Source organism: Lynx canadensis, chromosome F2, assembly GCF_007474595.2.
Source record: "Lynx canadensis isolate LIC74 chromosome F2, mLynCan4.pri.v2, whole genome shotgun sequence".
Lineage (NCBI taxonomy): Eukaryota > Metazoa > Chordata > Mammalia > Carnivora > Felidae > Lynx > Lynx canadensis.
Window position 1 is genome coordinate 66,076,783 of NC_044320.2, and position 14,711 is coordinate 66,091,493.

The 14,711-nt window shown below is 36.4% G+C and overlaps 1 protein-coding gene across 3 annotated transcripts in view; it reads right to left on the reverse strand.

The window, feature by feature from the left end:
- Positions 1-13,426, reverse strand: part of MCMDC2 (minichromosome maintenance domain containing 2) — a 42,907-nt gene extending 29,481 nt beyond the window's left edge. For 2 of the 3 annotated variants that reach the window (XM_030304058.1, XM_030304057.1), the window contains exons 1-7: positions 10,085-13,426; positions 9,866-9,996; positions 9,736-9,795; positions 4,128-4,323; positions 3,365-3,487; positions 3,141-3,245; positions 46-171 (exon numbers count right to left, since the gene is read on the reverse strand). In XM_030304058.1, coding sequence (XP_030159918.1) covers positions 46-171; positions 3,141-3,245; positions 3,365-3,487; positions 4,128-4,323; positions 9,736-9,795; positions 9,866-9,996; positions 10,085-10,178 — 835 coding nt within the window. In that variant the 5' untranslated portion in view covers positions 10,179-13,426. Of the gene's footprint in view, positions 1-45; positions 172-3,140; positions 3,246-3,364; positions 3,488-4,127; positions 4,324-9,735; positions 9,796-9,865 lie in introns of all 3 variants that reach the window. The other variant, XM_030304056.1, reaches the window with a different exon arrangement.
- Between the last annotated feature and the right edge of the window lie 1,285 nt (positions 13,427-14,711).

A 14,711-nucleotide genomic window follows, 5' to 3' on the forward strand; every position in this document is an offset into this window, starting at 1 on the left:
TTAAATTTAATTATGTTTTAAATATGATACTAATAATTTCCTTACCTTCTGGATTACAAGAAATGATACTGTTTGCCTCTATACAGACAGCAGTTTGTGAAGTTCTTACACAGGTTGGAATTCCAATAATTTTATACTCATTTCCTATATTCATTTTACTCACAGATTCATCTAAAATTATTAAACACAAAATAAAATATGTATTCACTAAATGAAACTTGTACGTGATCAAATGGTTCAATGATCTAGAACTAGTAACAATTCAGTAGTTGAGTTAGTTGTATTTACTTTTGTTTAGTATAATATCTATATAGAGTGGCACTAATAATGTAAATTGAGGCAATTTTATTCCTAATAAATTTTGATATTTATAGGCAATGATGAATTAACTTCAAGAAGCATGAGACATAGCAATTAGATAGTCTCCTATAATACAATGAAAGGAAAAACAAGATCATTCTATTTAAGATGAAATATCTTTGCAGTAAATGACAAGAAATGTTAATAAAAATGATCTTATAAGTAATAATTTAATTTGGGAAGAAAATAATTTTAAAAGGCTTATTTCACCGTCTATGATATAGGCAAGGTATGTTACATACATCATCTAATTATAAAATGTTACATATTATTATTCCACTTTGTATATAAAGAAACTGAGAAATTAAGTGATTTGCAGAAGGCATTTACTAAATGGTAAGTAGCAGAACTGAAATGCACATCTAGGTCTGCTTATCTCCTTGCACTATGCTAGGTTTCCCTTCTCATACCTACAGATTGTGCAATGCTTTTGCACAAATTCAAAATTTATCTTACAAACATACACTAAAAATCTTGATCCTCCATTAAACAGAAGTTGGGTGGTTATAAAGCTATGAAAAAAAGGACTTATAAGGAGGAACAGGATTAGCTTCTCTCTGTGAAGAAGATCAAACATTGATCTTCTCCATCATTTTTTTTCTCCTCTCTCTGTTACTCTCTCTACCCTTTTGGTGGGGGCGGGGGGGAGTTTCAGAGAGCATATTGGTGTACCCTGTAGACTGGAAGGGAAGAATCAGGCTTGAAAATTGGGAAAATAAAAACTGCAAACCAACCAAACAATACAACCAACCAACCAAACCAAACCAAACAACCAACCCAAAAAAACAAAAACAAAAACAAAACCAACTAACTGAAGGATACAGAATGAATTACAAGGGGAAAATAAAAGCAAACAATTTTTCAACTGTTCCATGGAATCACAGAGTTTGGTAGATGTATCCTGAGGTCAAGGAAAGGTCATGAGAAAAGCAAGGAGATCAGGAAGTCTTGGTATTTCTTCTAATATCAACCCCAAAAGGCCTGTTGTTATTAATTTAATCTCTAAAAATTCACTTAGGTTCCATGAAAGAGTTTATCTAAAGAAAGGGTTTTCTACTAAAATATAAGTTGGATAGCCACTTATACTTATACACTGTATGGTCTGTATATGGTATTTAACAGAATTAAGTAGATAAAAGCATAGACTTTGAAGCTGGAAGGCCTGAATTTGAATCATGGCTCTGCCATGTACTAGCTATATGACTTTGGACAAGTAACTTCTCTGTGCCTCAGTGTCCAAATTGTAAAATTGAGATAACAATAGAACTTACTTGATAGGGTTACAACTAAATGAGTTAAAATATGTAACAGTGCCTGGCACACAGTAACTGCTATATAAAAATGAACCATTATAGGGGCGCCTGGGTGGCGCAGTCGGTTAAGCCTCCGACTTCAACCAGGTCACGATCTCGCGGTCCGTGAGTTCGGGCCCCGCGTCAGGCTCTGGGCTGATGGCTCGGAGCCTGGAGCCTGTTTCCGATTCTGTGTCTCCCTCTCTCTCTGCCCCTCGCCCGTTCGTGCTCTGTCTCTCTCTGTCCCAAAAATAAATAAACTTTGAAAAAAAAAAAATGAACCATTATCATCTGGGCTTACATACCTGCTTCATCCTTGTCAGGCCATGCTGGAAAGAGTTCTTGTTTGAGTCTCTACTTTCCTAAATCTTGAGTTTCCTATACACGGTTGACATCTAAGCTCTCTTTTTCCAAACAGTTTAATTCCTCAAATTTCAACCCAAGAAAGGAGGCTGAGCCTCACCCTCATTTTCACTTGTTCTGGCTTTTCAGTGAAGAGCCATCTCTTTCCTGGGTGACTGACACTGATGATTTTCTCCATGGCAGACTCAGTCTACTCACAGGTCTCTACTCATGAAGTTCTCAACAATTAATCATATGTCACTGCTTATTCATTATTTTTAAGTTTATTTATTTATTTTTGAAAGAGAGAGAGAGGGAGGGTTAGAGAAAGAATCTGAAGCAGGCTCCACAATGTCAATGCTGAGCCAAAGTGGGGCTCAAACTCACAAACTATAAGATCATGATCTGAGTTGAAGTCAGATGCTTAACTGACTGAGCCACCCAGGCACCCTCATTCATTTTTAAACAAATATTTATTAAGTTTTTACTATGTGCAGTAAAAAAAAAATAACAAAAAACAAAAAACTATGTCCTTACCTTCATGAAGTTTACATCTAAAAGAACCCCAATATTTACATAAGACACAACATAGAATAATGGGAGGTCTTTACCATAAGTAATTGTGTCCCTGAGACTTAGCACAGTGCCTGGGACATAGAAGGTGCTAATATCTTTTTAAGTAAATAATGTATGAATCAATGAATAATTAATATATTAGCAAAATATAACTCTTTAAGGGGCGCCTGAGTGGCGCAGTCGGTTAAGCGTCCGACTTCAGCCAGGTCACGATCTCGCGGTCCGTGAGTTCGAGCCCCGCGTCGGGCTCTGGGCTGATGGCTCAGAGCCTGGAGCCTGTTTCCGATTCTGTGTCTCCCTCTCTTTCTGCCCCTCCCCCGTTCATGCTCTGTCTCTCTCTGTCCCAAAAAAAAAATATATATATATATATATATATATATAACTCTTTAAAACACTCTCAAAAAGACCTATGATTCTTAAGCTATAGAAGTACCAATTTATAACTCATAAACAATAGTCATAAACATAAAATAGTCATAAACAAACATAAATATAATAAACATAAACAATAGTCATAAACAATAGTCTTACATTTTTTAGCAATTTGCTTTTAGATCACACAAAACTTACCCCTTAGAAAAATTGTAAGAGATTGAAACCTAAATGGCTGGTTATTGGAATATCCTTTAAAAGCATGAAGTGCCTTTGCTGTGATTATTTCAACTATCTGTTTATCTTAAGGCAAATAGCAAAAAAAAGAATTAGGTATTTGAATACACATTCTATTTAATTTCCACATTAAGATATAAAACACTTTTAAAACTTATAATTGCAAAATGTAAATGCATTTTTACCACCAAGTACTCTAAATTTTCTGTCTTCTTGAAGTGAAGATGAACACAGATTACACAAAAAGTCATTTCTTACTGTTGCAGATTCAGTAGCACCAGGCACATGCACTCTTATATACTCAAATCCTAAAAGTAAACAAAGGAAAGCTAAATTTACTTTTAGATTTAGCTATCCATTTTCAATCCTTTAAAATTAATCTAATTCAAAGCATAATTAACTCAATTTTGCACATGGGTTCCTGAGAAGTTCAATTAACATTTATTGCATGGCTCTTTCTTGGCAGGTACTGTGTTAAGGCACTGGTGATATGGATACATAAACACACAGTTTCAAAAGGCAGCAATAAGAAACAGATAATTTCAATATGTGGTTTTCATTTGGACTGTCCAGAGAGAAGAGAGAATGGCATCCAACCCAATGATAAGTGGAGATGAATGGAAAAGATGTCCTGAGAAGGACTGAACTGAAGTTAAGGCAAAGGTCTGAGAGAGGACACTACATGGAGAGGAAACAGCATGAACAAACAGTCATGAAACAATGTGTGAAAACAAGTACTTCAGTAATCCAAGAGCACTGTTAAACTGTCGGAAAAAAGAGGGGAAGAGAGAATGTACTTCAAGATCATGCAAGATAAACGTACAAACATAAGACAACAAGTTTTATTCCATTCTTTCTACTCTATGAATGTTTCATAACTAATGATAAACCTGATTTAGGATTAAACAATAATTGCTTGGTATTTTGATTTTACATTTTTATATCTACCTTTTGACAGAGGGCATGCTTCATCTGAACAAAGAAATCTTGCACCTTGTGTGTACTTGGTTACAGTTGTCATTGCAATCACAATACCTTGCATCATATAAAATCTTTGAGATGCATAATCAAGTGGAAATTCACAAAGATCAAGACTATAACTTCGCAGAGGAGGTAAATGTGTTAACTTCAGCACTATATTAATCTAATAAGAATGTAAAAAATGGTATTAATAAAATTGCAGATCTAATTGCACTTGCATTACATTATAATAAGTATATTTGTGGAGTAAATCAAATAAATGATTTGTTAGTGTTATTAGGAAACAAAATGTAAGCATAAGAAAAAAGATTTAAATGTAAAATTAAAGATGCAAAACCCCTAAATCTTATATTTTAATTGGAAATATCATTATGAACTCATTATTTTTATTTAAAACCACACATTTCCTGACTATATCCATCGAAAAGACCTGTAAAAGAATGACAACCCAATATAATGAACTCTTCTAGTGCCCAGATTGTGATCTCTTAAATACAATTTCTCAACAAAAGGAACTTAAGCTGCTTAAGAGAAATGGCTGACTCCAGGTCTGGGGTGGAAAATATACCAGATGGACCTGCTGTATCTCCTTGTGCCAGAAACCAAGGGAATTACAAAAAACTAAAACATGGGATCTGTCAAAAGGACATAAAAGCCAGCTTTAAGGGACTCCCAGTGACCAAAGGTAGGATAAAATAAACATCAAAAGGAATGACAAAGATTCATTGAAATATATCAGATATATTTTAAATATATTAAACACATCAGATATATTAATATATCAGATGTCAGATATATTTTAAATTCATGAATTTTTCATAATAAAAAAATAAAAAACAAAACCCAAAAAATTACTGGTCATCATTAGAGGTTCACAAAATAATGATTTCAACTCATTATTCTCTGAAAATTTATAAATGGAAAGAACCAACCATTTATTCTGCCTTTCTGGTACAAAGTATATTTCAGGGTAACCAAATAGTTGATGAGAGAAAACTTCTGTTATAGAATAATTTCAGTTAATAAGTTCAGAAAGGTTGCTAAAATTAGAAAAAAATCACAATTTTGCAACTTTAATAAAATAATGGATTCTAGGCAATGGTCATCAGTGGCTGCAAAAACTATTAGGTAGAAGTTGATGGGAGACTGTATACTGAAGAGATCAGACTGACATCACCCAAACCTACTAATCAATTGTGGGATTACTAAAAGTGGACAACAGAGAGTGTATTTCTCCTAATGTAACACAATATGAAATACATGGCACTAAATATGATGTATTCTTGTCAAAATGAGTTGAATCTGAATTTAAGCAAGTTTTAAGAGCAAATTCCCTTTTTCCAGAAAAATGGGGTACGGGAGAGTAAGTTAAATGACACAAGAACATGGGGCACCTAGGTGGATTGGTCAGTTGAGCATTCGACTTTTGCTAAGGTCATGATCTCATGGTTTGTGAGTTTGAGCCCTGCGTTAGGCTCTGTACTGACAGCTCAGAGCCTGGAGCCTACTTCGGATTCTGTGTGTGTGCCTCTTTCTCTGCTTCTCCCCGCCTCATGCTCTGTCTCTGTCTCTCAAAAATAAACATTAAAAAAATTTTTTTAAATGCCACAAAACATAATCAGACAAATCCAGATTATGAGACATTGTACAGGACAATTATCTAGGTTTTTCAAAATTCCAATGGTATAAGAAGGAAGGGGGAGGAAATTGCTCTAGATGAAAAAGGATTTAATAAGATATAAAAACCAATTATAATGTGTAGACCTTGTTTTGATCCTGATTTGAACAAATAAATTGTGAGACACTCTTGAGAACCCAATTGGGTAAATTTAAATATAGACTGGACCTATCTCAAGAAACAAGAAAAATCCCAAATACAAAATCTAACAGCACACCTAAAGGAAATAGAAGCAGAACAGCAAAGGCAGCCTAAACCCAGCAGAAGAAGAGAAATAATAAAGATCAGAGCAGAAATAAACAATATAGAATCTAAAAAAACTGTAGAGCAGATCAACGAAACCAAGAGTTGGTTTTTTGAAAAAATAAACAAAATTGACAAACCTCTAGCCAGGCTTCTCAAAAAGAAAAGGGAGATGACCCAAATAGATAAAATCATGAATGAAAATGGAATTATTACAACCAATCCCTCAGAGATACAAACAATTATCAGGGAATACTATGAAAAATTATATGCCAACAAATTGGACAACCTGGAAGAAATGGACAAATTCCTAAGCACCCACACTCTTCCAAAACTCAATCAGGAGGAAATAGAAAGCTTGAACAGACCCATAACCAGCGAAGAAATTGAATCGGTTATCAAAAATCTCCCAACAAATAAGAGTCCAGGACCAGATGGCTTCCCAGGGGAGTTCTACCAGACGTTTAAAGCAGAGATAATACCTATCCTTCTCAAGCTATTCCAAGAAATAGAAAGGGAAGGAAAACTTCCAGACTCATTCTATGAAGCCAGTATTACTTTGATTCCTAAACCAGACAGAGACCCAGTAAAAAAAGAGAACTACAGGCCAATATCCCTGATGAATATGGATGCAAAAATTCTCAATAAGATACTAGCAAATCGAATTCAACAGCATATAAAAAGAATTATTCACCATGATCAAGTGGGATTCATTCCTGGGATGCAGGGCTGGTTCAACATTCGCAAATCAATCAACGTGATACATCACATTAACAAAAAAAAAGAGAAGAACCATATGATCCTGTCAATTGATGCAGAAAAGGCCTTTGACAAAATCCAGCACCCTTTCTTAATAAAAACCCTTGAGAAAGTCGGGATAGAAGGAACATACTTAAAGATCATAAAAGCCATTTATGAAAAGCCCACAGCTAACATCATCCTCAACGGGGAAAAACTGAGAGCTTTTTCCCTGAGATCAGGAACACGACAGGGATGCCCACTCTCACCGTTGTTGTTTAACATAGTGCTGGAAGTTCTAGCATCAGCAATCAGACAACAAAAGGAAATCAAAGGCATCAAAATTGGCAAAGATGAAGTCAAGCTTTCGCTTTTTGCAGATGACATGATATTATACATGGAAAATCCGATAGACTCCACCAAAAGTCTGCTAGAACTGATACATGAATTCAGCAAAGTTGCAGGATACAAAATCAATGTCCAGAAATCAGTTGCATTCTTATACACTAACAATGAAGCAACAGAAAGACAAATAAAGAAACTGATCCCATTTACAATTGCACCAAGAAGCATAAAATACCTAGGAATAAATCTAACCAAAGATGTAAAGGATCTGTATGCTGAAAACTATAGAAAGCTTATGAAGGCAATTGAAGAAGATTTAAAGAAATGGAAAGACATTCCCTGCTCATGGATTGGAAAAATAAATATTGTCAAAATGTCAATACTACCCAAAGCTATCTACACATTCAATGCAATCCCAATCAAAATTGCACCAGCATTCTTCTCGAAACTAGAACAAGCAATCCTAAAATTCATATGGAACCACAAAAGGCCCCGAATAGCCAAAGGAATTTTGAAGAAGAAGACCAAAGCAGGAGGCATCACAATCCCAGACTTCAGCCTCTACTACAAAGCTGTCATCATCAAGACAGCATGGTATTGGCACAAAAACAGACACACAGACCAATGGAATAGAATAGAAACCCCAGAACTAGACCCACAAACATATGGCCAACTCATCTTTGACAAAGCAGGAAAGAACATCCAATGGAAAAAAGACAGCCTCTTTAACAAATGGTGCTGGGAGAACTGGACAGCAACATGCAGAAGGTTGAAACTAGACCACTTTCTCACACCATTTACAAAAATAAACTCAAAATGGATAAAGGACCTAAATGTGAGACAGGAAACCATCAGAACCTTAGAGGAGAAAGCAGGAAAAGACCTCTCTGACCTCAGCCGTAGCAATCTCTTACTTGACACATCCCCAAAGGCAAGGGAATTAAAAGCAAAAGTGAATTACTGGGACCTTATGAAGATAAAAAGCTTCTGCACAGCAAAGGAAACAACCAACAAAACTAAAAGGCAACCAACGGAATGGGAAAAGATATTTGCAAATGACATATCGGACAAAGGGCTAGTATCTAAAATCTATAAAGAGCTCACCAAACTCCACACCCGAAAAACAAATAACCCAGTGAAGAAATGGGCAGAAAACATGAATAGACACTTCTCTAAAGAAGACATCCAGATGGCCAACAGGCACATGAAAAGATGTTCAGCGTCGCTCCTTATCAGGGAAATACAAATCAAAACCACACTCAGGTATCACCTCACGCCAGTCAGAGTGGCCAAAATGAACAAATCAGGAGACTATAGATGCTGGAGAGGATGTGGAGAAACGGGAACCCTCTTGCACTGTTGGTGGGAATGCAAATTGGTGCAGCCGCTCTGGAAAGCAGTGTGGAGGTTCCTCAGAAAATTAAAAATAGACCTACCCTATGACCCAGCAATAGCACTGCTAGGAATTTATCCAAGGGATACAGGAGTACTGATGCATAGGGGCACTTGTACCCCAATGTTCATAGCAGCACTCTCAACAATAGCCAAATTATGGAAAGAGCCTAAATGTCCATCAACTGATGAATGGATAAAGAAATTGTGGTTTATATACACAATGGAATACTACGTGGCAATGAGAAAAAATGAAATATGGCCTTTTGTAGCAACGTGGATGGAACTGGAGAGTGTGATGCTAAGTGAAATAAGCCATACAGAGAAAGACAGATACCATATGGTTTCACTCTTATGTGGATCCTGAGAAACTTAACAGGAACCCATGGGGGAGGGGAAGGAAAAAAAAAAAAAAAAAAAAAAAAAGGACGTTAGAGTGGGAGAGAGCCAAAGCATAAGAGACTGTTAAAAACTGAGAACAAACTGAGGGTTGATGGGGGGTGGGAGGGAGGGGCGGGTGGGTGATGGGTATTGAGGAGGGCACCTTTTGGGATGAGCACTGGGTGTTGTATGGAAACCAATTTGTCAATAAACTTAAAAAAAAAAAAAAAAAAAAAATTTTAAATCATAAAAAAAAAAATAAATAAATAAATAAATAAATAAATATAGACTGGATATTAGATGATACCAAAAAATCATTGTTATTTTGTAAAGGGTCATAGTGACATTGCGGTTATATAAGAAAAATGTCCACAATTTTTAGAGGTTGATAGTAAAGTATGTAGGTGGGACATAAGGATGTCTGGGATTTGCTTTAAAATATTTTGGGGAAAAGATGATGCAGGTATGGCAATATATTACAAACTATTAGATCTGACTGACAGATAATATGGAGGTTTACAGTATTACTCTTTTTATTTTAGGGTATGTTTGAAATGTTTTATTATAAAAATATTTAATGTTATAAGTGATAATACAGGAAATAAAGATGTGTATTTAAGATGGTCTATTGAATCTGAAAGAAATGTAGTACTTTTTAAAATAAACAAAATATTGTTTATTATTTAAAAATAATAAATAAAATATGAATAAACAAAATTAAATATAAAATATTTATTTACAAGTAACATTCAAACTATTTTACCTTGGTTTTCTTTGTTAAATTTAACGAAAACTTACTTGAGCTTCAGTCTGTAATTGTCCAATTAGTGAAAGAGTCTTAACAGCAATAAAACAGACCTGTAATTTCAAACAAACAAAGTTACCAAAAATGCCATGTGGCATAAAATTATTTCTTTCTTTAACTTACAGATTGAAAAACTTGAGCAGCTTTTAGTGGCTGGTGTAAAATGTAATTTCCAAGTTCAGCATCCAATTCAACAATATCAGAGGGATTTATTAAAATACTGAATCGATAGACTGCATAACTTTGTTTTGAATCTGTAAAAATACAAACATAAAAATGAGAATAGCTGCACATAGGAATTTTAAAGTTTCTAAAATATACAGTCACCTTTGCTGGACATACCATTGTAGAACTTGCAATCATCTATAAACTTTTGGAGTCCTCCACTTCTGTCAAGATAGATAAGGGCGGCCTCTTTCATTTTTAGATTTGACATTTTCTCCTACTGAGTCTTCTCTATTACAAATTGATTAAACAACTGCTGGTAAAGAGTACTGATGGTGAAACACACAGAAAAAAATGAGAATACCTAGAGATAAAATAAATCAGAATTTACACCTCACGATCTCTAATAAAATCTTACACACTGTTATACTTAAAACTGAGAGTGAAATGAAATAAGGTAAAATTGCCAACTTAAAATTCCTACACAAAAGAAAACAAAGTTTTGCTCTCAATAATATTTTTTATCAACAGTAGGTTATGAGATTCTCCACAAGATTTCAAACTTAAGAACAGGAACCTCAACTGTCTCTTTACAGAGTAGGTGCTCCCAAAAAATGGTTGTTGAAATAAATATTAGATGATGTCCCCTTGCAGGGGGTGTTTAAAAAATGAAAGTGGTAAAAGTTGTTACAAAAATTCAACCTAAGTAAAGAGTAGTTAAACTAAAAAATCTGAAAACTTAGTCCTAGATCTAGCATTTCCTAGTTGTATGGGGCAATCACCTGGGCTATCTTGGCTCAGTATCTTCATCTGCAGGAAATGAAAGGGTTGTACTAGATGATAAGACCTCTTCTGGCCTTAAATCTTTTATCAGTAACCAACATAAAATATTAAACCTTGGTAATGAGAATGGAATTTGGAAAATTCATTTAAAGATAGCACTCAGCAATTGGAACAGTATATATCAATAATTGTATTAGGTACTAGGGATAAAATGATTCAGGATTAGATCATGCCATCAAGGAGATGCCAATTTGGAGAAGTCAGATGACCATCACATCTATTCATCATCAAATATTTATTGGGCATTTAGTATTTATTAGATACTAGACTGTCATAGGCACTGGGGCTACAAAGATGAGTAAAATATGATTCCTATTGTTCAGAAAGTACAGAAAGGGATGATGGACATGTAAAAAACTTACTATAAACTTGCTATAAAAGAAATATTAATGTACTAAGGAGTACAAAAGAAACATGATGTATTAAATAGTTCCTAAAACAGCATCGTCCTTGTGTAGGGGTCATAATGTTTTCTATTGGTATAGGACATTTTGATTTAATACAGTGGGTCATAGGGAAAAAACAATGAATTCTACTTTAAAGGTGGCATTTGATAAAGATTTAATTGGAGGAGAGGTGAAGACAGGAGGACTTTTCCAAAGACAGGGGTAACCCCCTGGTACCCTAATTAATAGACCTACACTACTGAATCCATACCCCTACTACTTGGAACTCAGGCCACTTACCAAAGTAAAGTAATTGAGACTGTCCTTTTGCTATTATATAGGGGGAAAAGTTCAGAGTTTCTCAGTGGCCATAAACACAATGATCTTAAAGTATATGTTGTGTTCAGAACATTTCATCTGTGCTTCATCTGAACATAAGGTTTCTGGGGCTGAATGAAGAGAGTCCATTGATAATGAAACGGTTGGGTGAGTCTCAATCAGATTATAACTGTTTGAAGTCCGTTATGATTACACAGGCAAAAAAAAAAAATCCATCTAAGTTTTTAACAGGGAAAAATATGGTCAGATTTTTGTGTTGGTAATCAGTGCCTACTGCTATTGTGGAATATGGGTTGGATAGAGGAAGAGATGATAATCAGTTTCTAGCTACTGATATAGTCCTAAGAGATGTACGGCCCAATCTAGGGCATTAGGAATGAAATGAACTGGAGCAGATGTATTCTAGACTTTTAAAGATTTCATGGCGACCAGCCTGTGAGTTTTCAAAATGGGTGTGGATGATGCTGCTCTAACGGAAATACGGGACCCCGAAAAAGAGCAGGAAAATGGTAATGCAAAGTTCATGTGAGATGCTCTAATTCTGATGGCTTCTTAGGCCACCCAGATATATATAAGCACTAGGACCACGTAAATCAGGGCCTGGACTTTAACAGTTTAGGGGGGAAAAAAAAAAAAAAAGCTAGCGACAAACCTCTGGGTATCACCTGTGTAAAGCAGAAGTCCTGGGAGTGGATGCACTTTTTGGAAAGGAAAAGTAGAGACACGACATGGAAGCCAGTGAAAAAGCATTAAATAAACGAACGGGGATAAAATTCTACAAATGTTCTCATACTCCAAAGAACTCAAGGGTTAGTTCACTTAGAATAGGCAAAGGAGGTCAGGTCTTCTCCCCCTGCGGCGTCAGCAGAAAAACACCTCACAAAGCAGATAAAAGCGAATCTGGCCTCACACCCTGGGATCCACGACCTCTCTCACCCACATCAGCAGCCTCCAGTGAGAGGAACCCCTGCCCAGCAGCACATAGAACCCTCTCCTCACGCACCGAGCGAGCTGAACCAGGCGAGCGCCACCTGAGGACAAACACACAACGTGATCCTCACGCGCATGCGCTCACCTCTCTGACGTTAGTTGCGCGAGGGCTGCTGGGACCGCCCGGGACCGCCCCCCCCCCCCCAAGCCCCCCGCAACGCTTAGCCAGGGTGATTATCGGGTCGTCCTCCACCTCCTTTAATTAAATCACCATGTATCCCTCGGTGCAAGGCAAAAAAGAGGGAGAAAGATAACAAACTTTTGCTAGTTCTTGTTTTAACAACAACCAAGGTTTTGAACACAACCAAGGGTGTCCATGGTTGGTTGTTTGTTTGTTTGTTTACTGAGAACTCTCCTGCTGGGAATGCAAAATGGTGTCATCAATTTGGAAAACATTCTGGGACTACCTCAAAGGTGGGATTACTATATGATCAAACAAGTCCCTGCCACGTATAATGAGGGGTTTTAAAACATATGTTCACATGAAGACTAACACATAAAATGTTCATGGTATTACTCATAATAGCCCAAAAGTGGAAACAAGTGATAAATGGATAAATAAAACGTGGTATATCCCTATAATGGAATGTTATTTGACCTTTAAAAGGAATGGTGTACTAATACATGCTGCAACATGGATGAGCCTTGAAAACACTATGCAAAGTAAAGCAAGCCAGAAATAAAAGGCCAAGTATTGTATGATTCCGTTTGTATGAAATGTTTAGAATAGGCAAATCTGTACAGAAAGTACATTAGTGTTTGCTTAGACTTGAGGGGAAATGGAGACTGACGGCTAACGGGTATAGGATTTCTATTTATTTAAACAGGTTTTTAAATGTTTATTTATTATGAGAGAGAAAGTGTATTGCCTCCTGGCATAAGCGCCCTCAAGTGGGGGAGGGGCAGAGGGAGAAAGAATCGCAAGCCAACTCTGTGCTGTCAGCACACAGTCCAATCAGGGCTCGAACTCACTAACTGTGAGATCATGACCCGAGCTGAAATCAAGAGTTGGACGCTTAACTGACTGAGCCACCCAGGTGCCCCAGATTTTTTTTTTAATTGTGGTAAAATATACACAACATAAAATAAAATGAAACTCTGTACCCATAAAATAGTAACTCCCTTTACCCACCCCACCACACCTACCACCTTCTATCAGATCTTGACAACCTCCATTCTACCTTCTGTGTCCATGAATTTGACTACTCTAGTAGGAACCTCATATAAGTGAGGTCCTTAACTTTTTGTGACTGGCTTATTTCACTTAGCAAAATGTCTTCAAGGTTCATCTATGTTGTAGCATTTCCTAACTTTGCAAGATGGAATAATATTCCATTGTATGTATATATGGCATTTGGTTTATCCAACCATTTAAGATTTCTTTTTGAGGTGATGACAATGTTCTAAAATTGATTGTAGTGTTAGTTGCATGACTCAAAAACCTAAAAGCCAGTGAATTGTACACTTTAAGTTGGTGAATTGTATGGTATTGGAACTAAATCTCAGTAAAGCTGTTACCAAAACAAACTTAAAACTTGTGCTGACTCCTTCCCCATTAGCATTACTATGATAGGAAACAAATATAAAATATAAAAGGATAAAATAGGCAGAAAGAGAAAGGATTAGGACCTGAGGTCTCTGGGTGGGGAAAGACATGTTTTGGAACAATGCTGGGAGTGTTTGACCACAGCAAAACCACTCCTCCTCCCCCAGGCAAGAAGGTTCATCTTAAGAATGTAACAGACACCACCTACTCCTCCTCAGGTTCCCTCGGGAATTTGACAAAAGACAGGACTAAAAATAAGTAGACCATAAAACCTATGACCCACAAGGAACAGTTTGGCCATAGACCACCCCTCATACAATGGAAACGAGCCAATCAGAAATGGACAACCCAGCACCTAGAGTTATACAGCCAATAAGGGTAGAAAGCAACAAGGAACAAGGGGGAAGGGAAGAGGAACAGGAGGGCTGACCACAACCTTATAAAACAACAACCCTTGCCTATAGTCCTTGGGCATTCATTTTTGAATATCCCCTCTCTGTAAAGAGAGCTTTCCTACTATTCTTACTTTCTAATCTTATACTCGAATAAACTTTTGCCTGCTTCTCATTTTGTGTCCACCTCTTCATTCTTTGAATCGGCGAGACAACGAATCCTGGGTATTGAGGAATAAAATCCTGTAACATTACTTGGTACAGTTACCTGTCCTCATGTATTCCATGGTTTGAAGAGGACCCAGGTG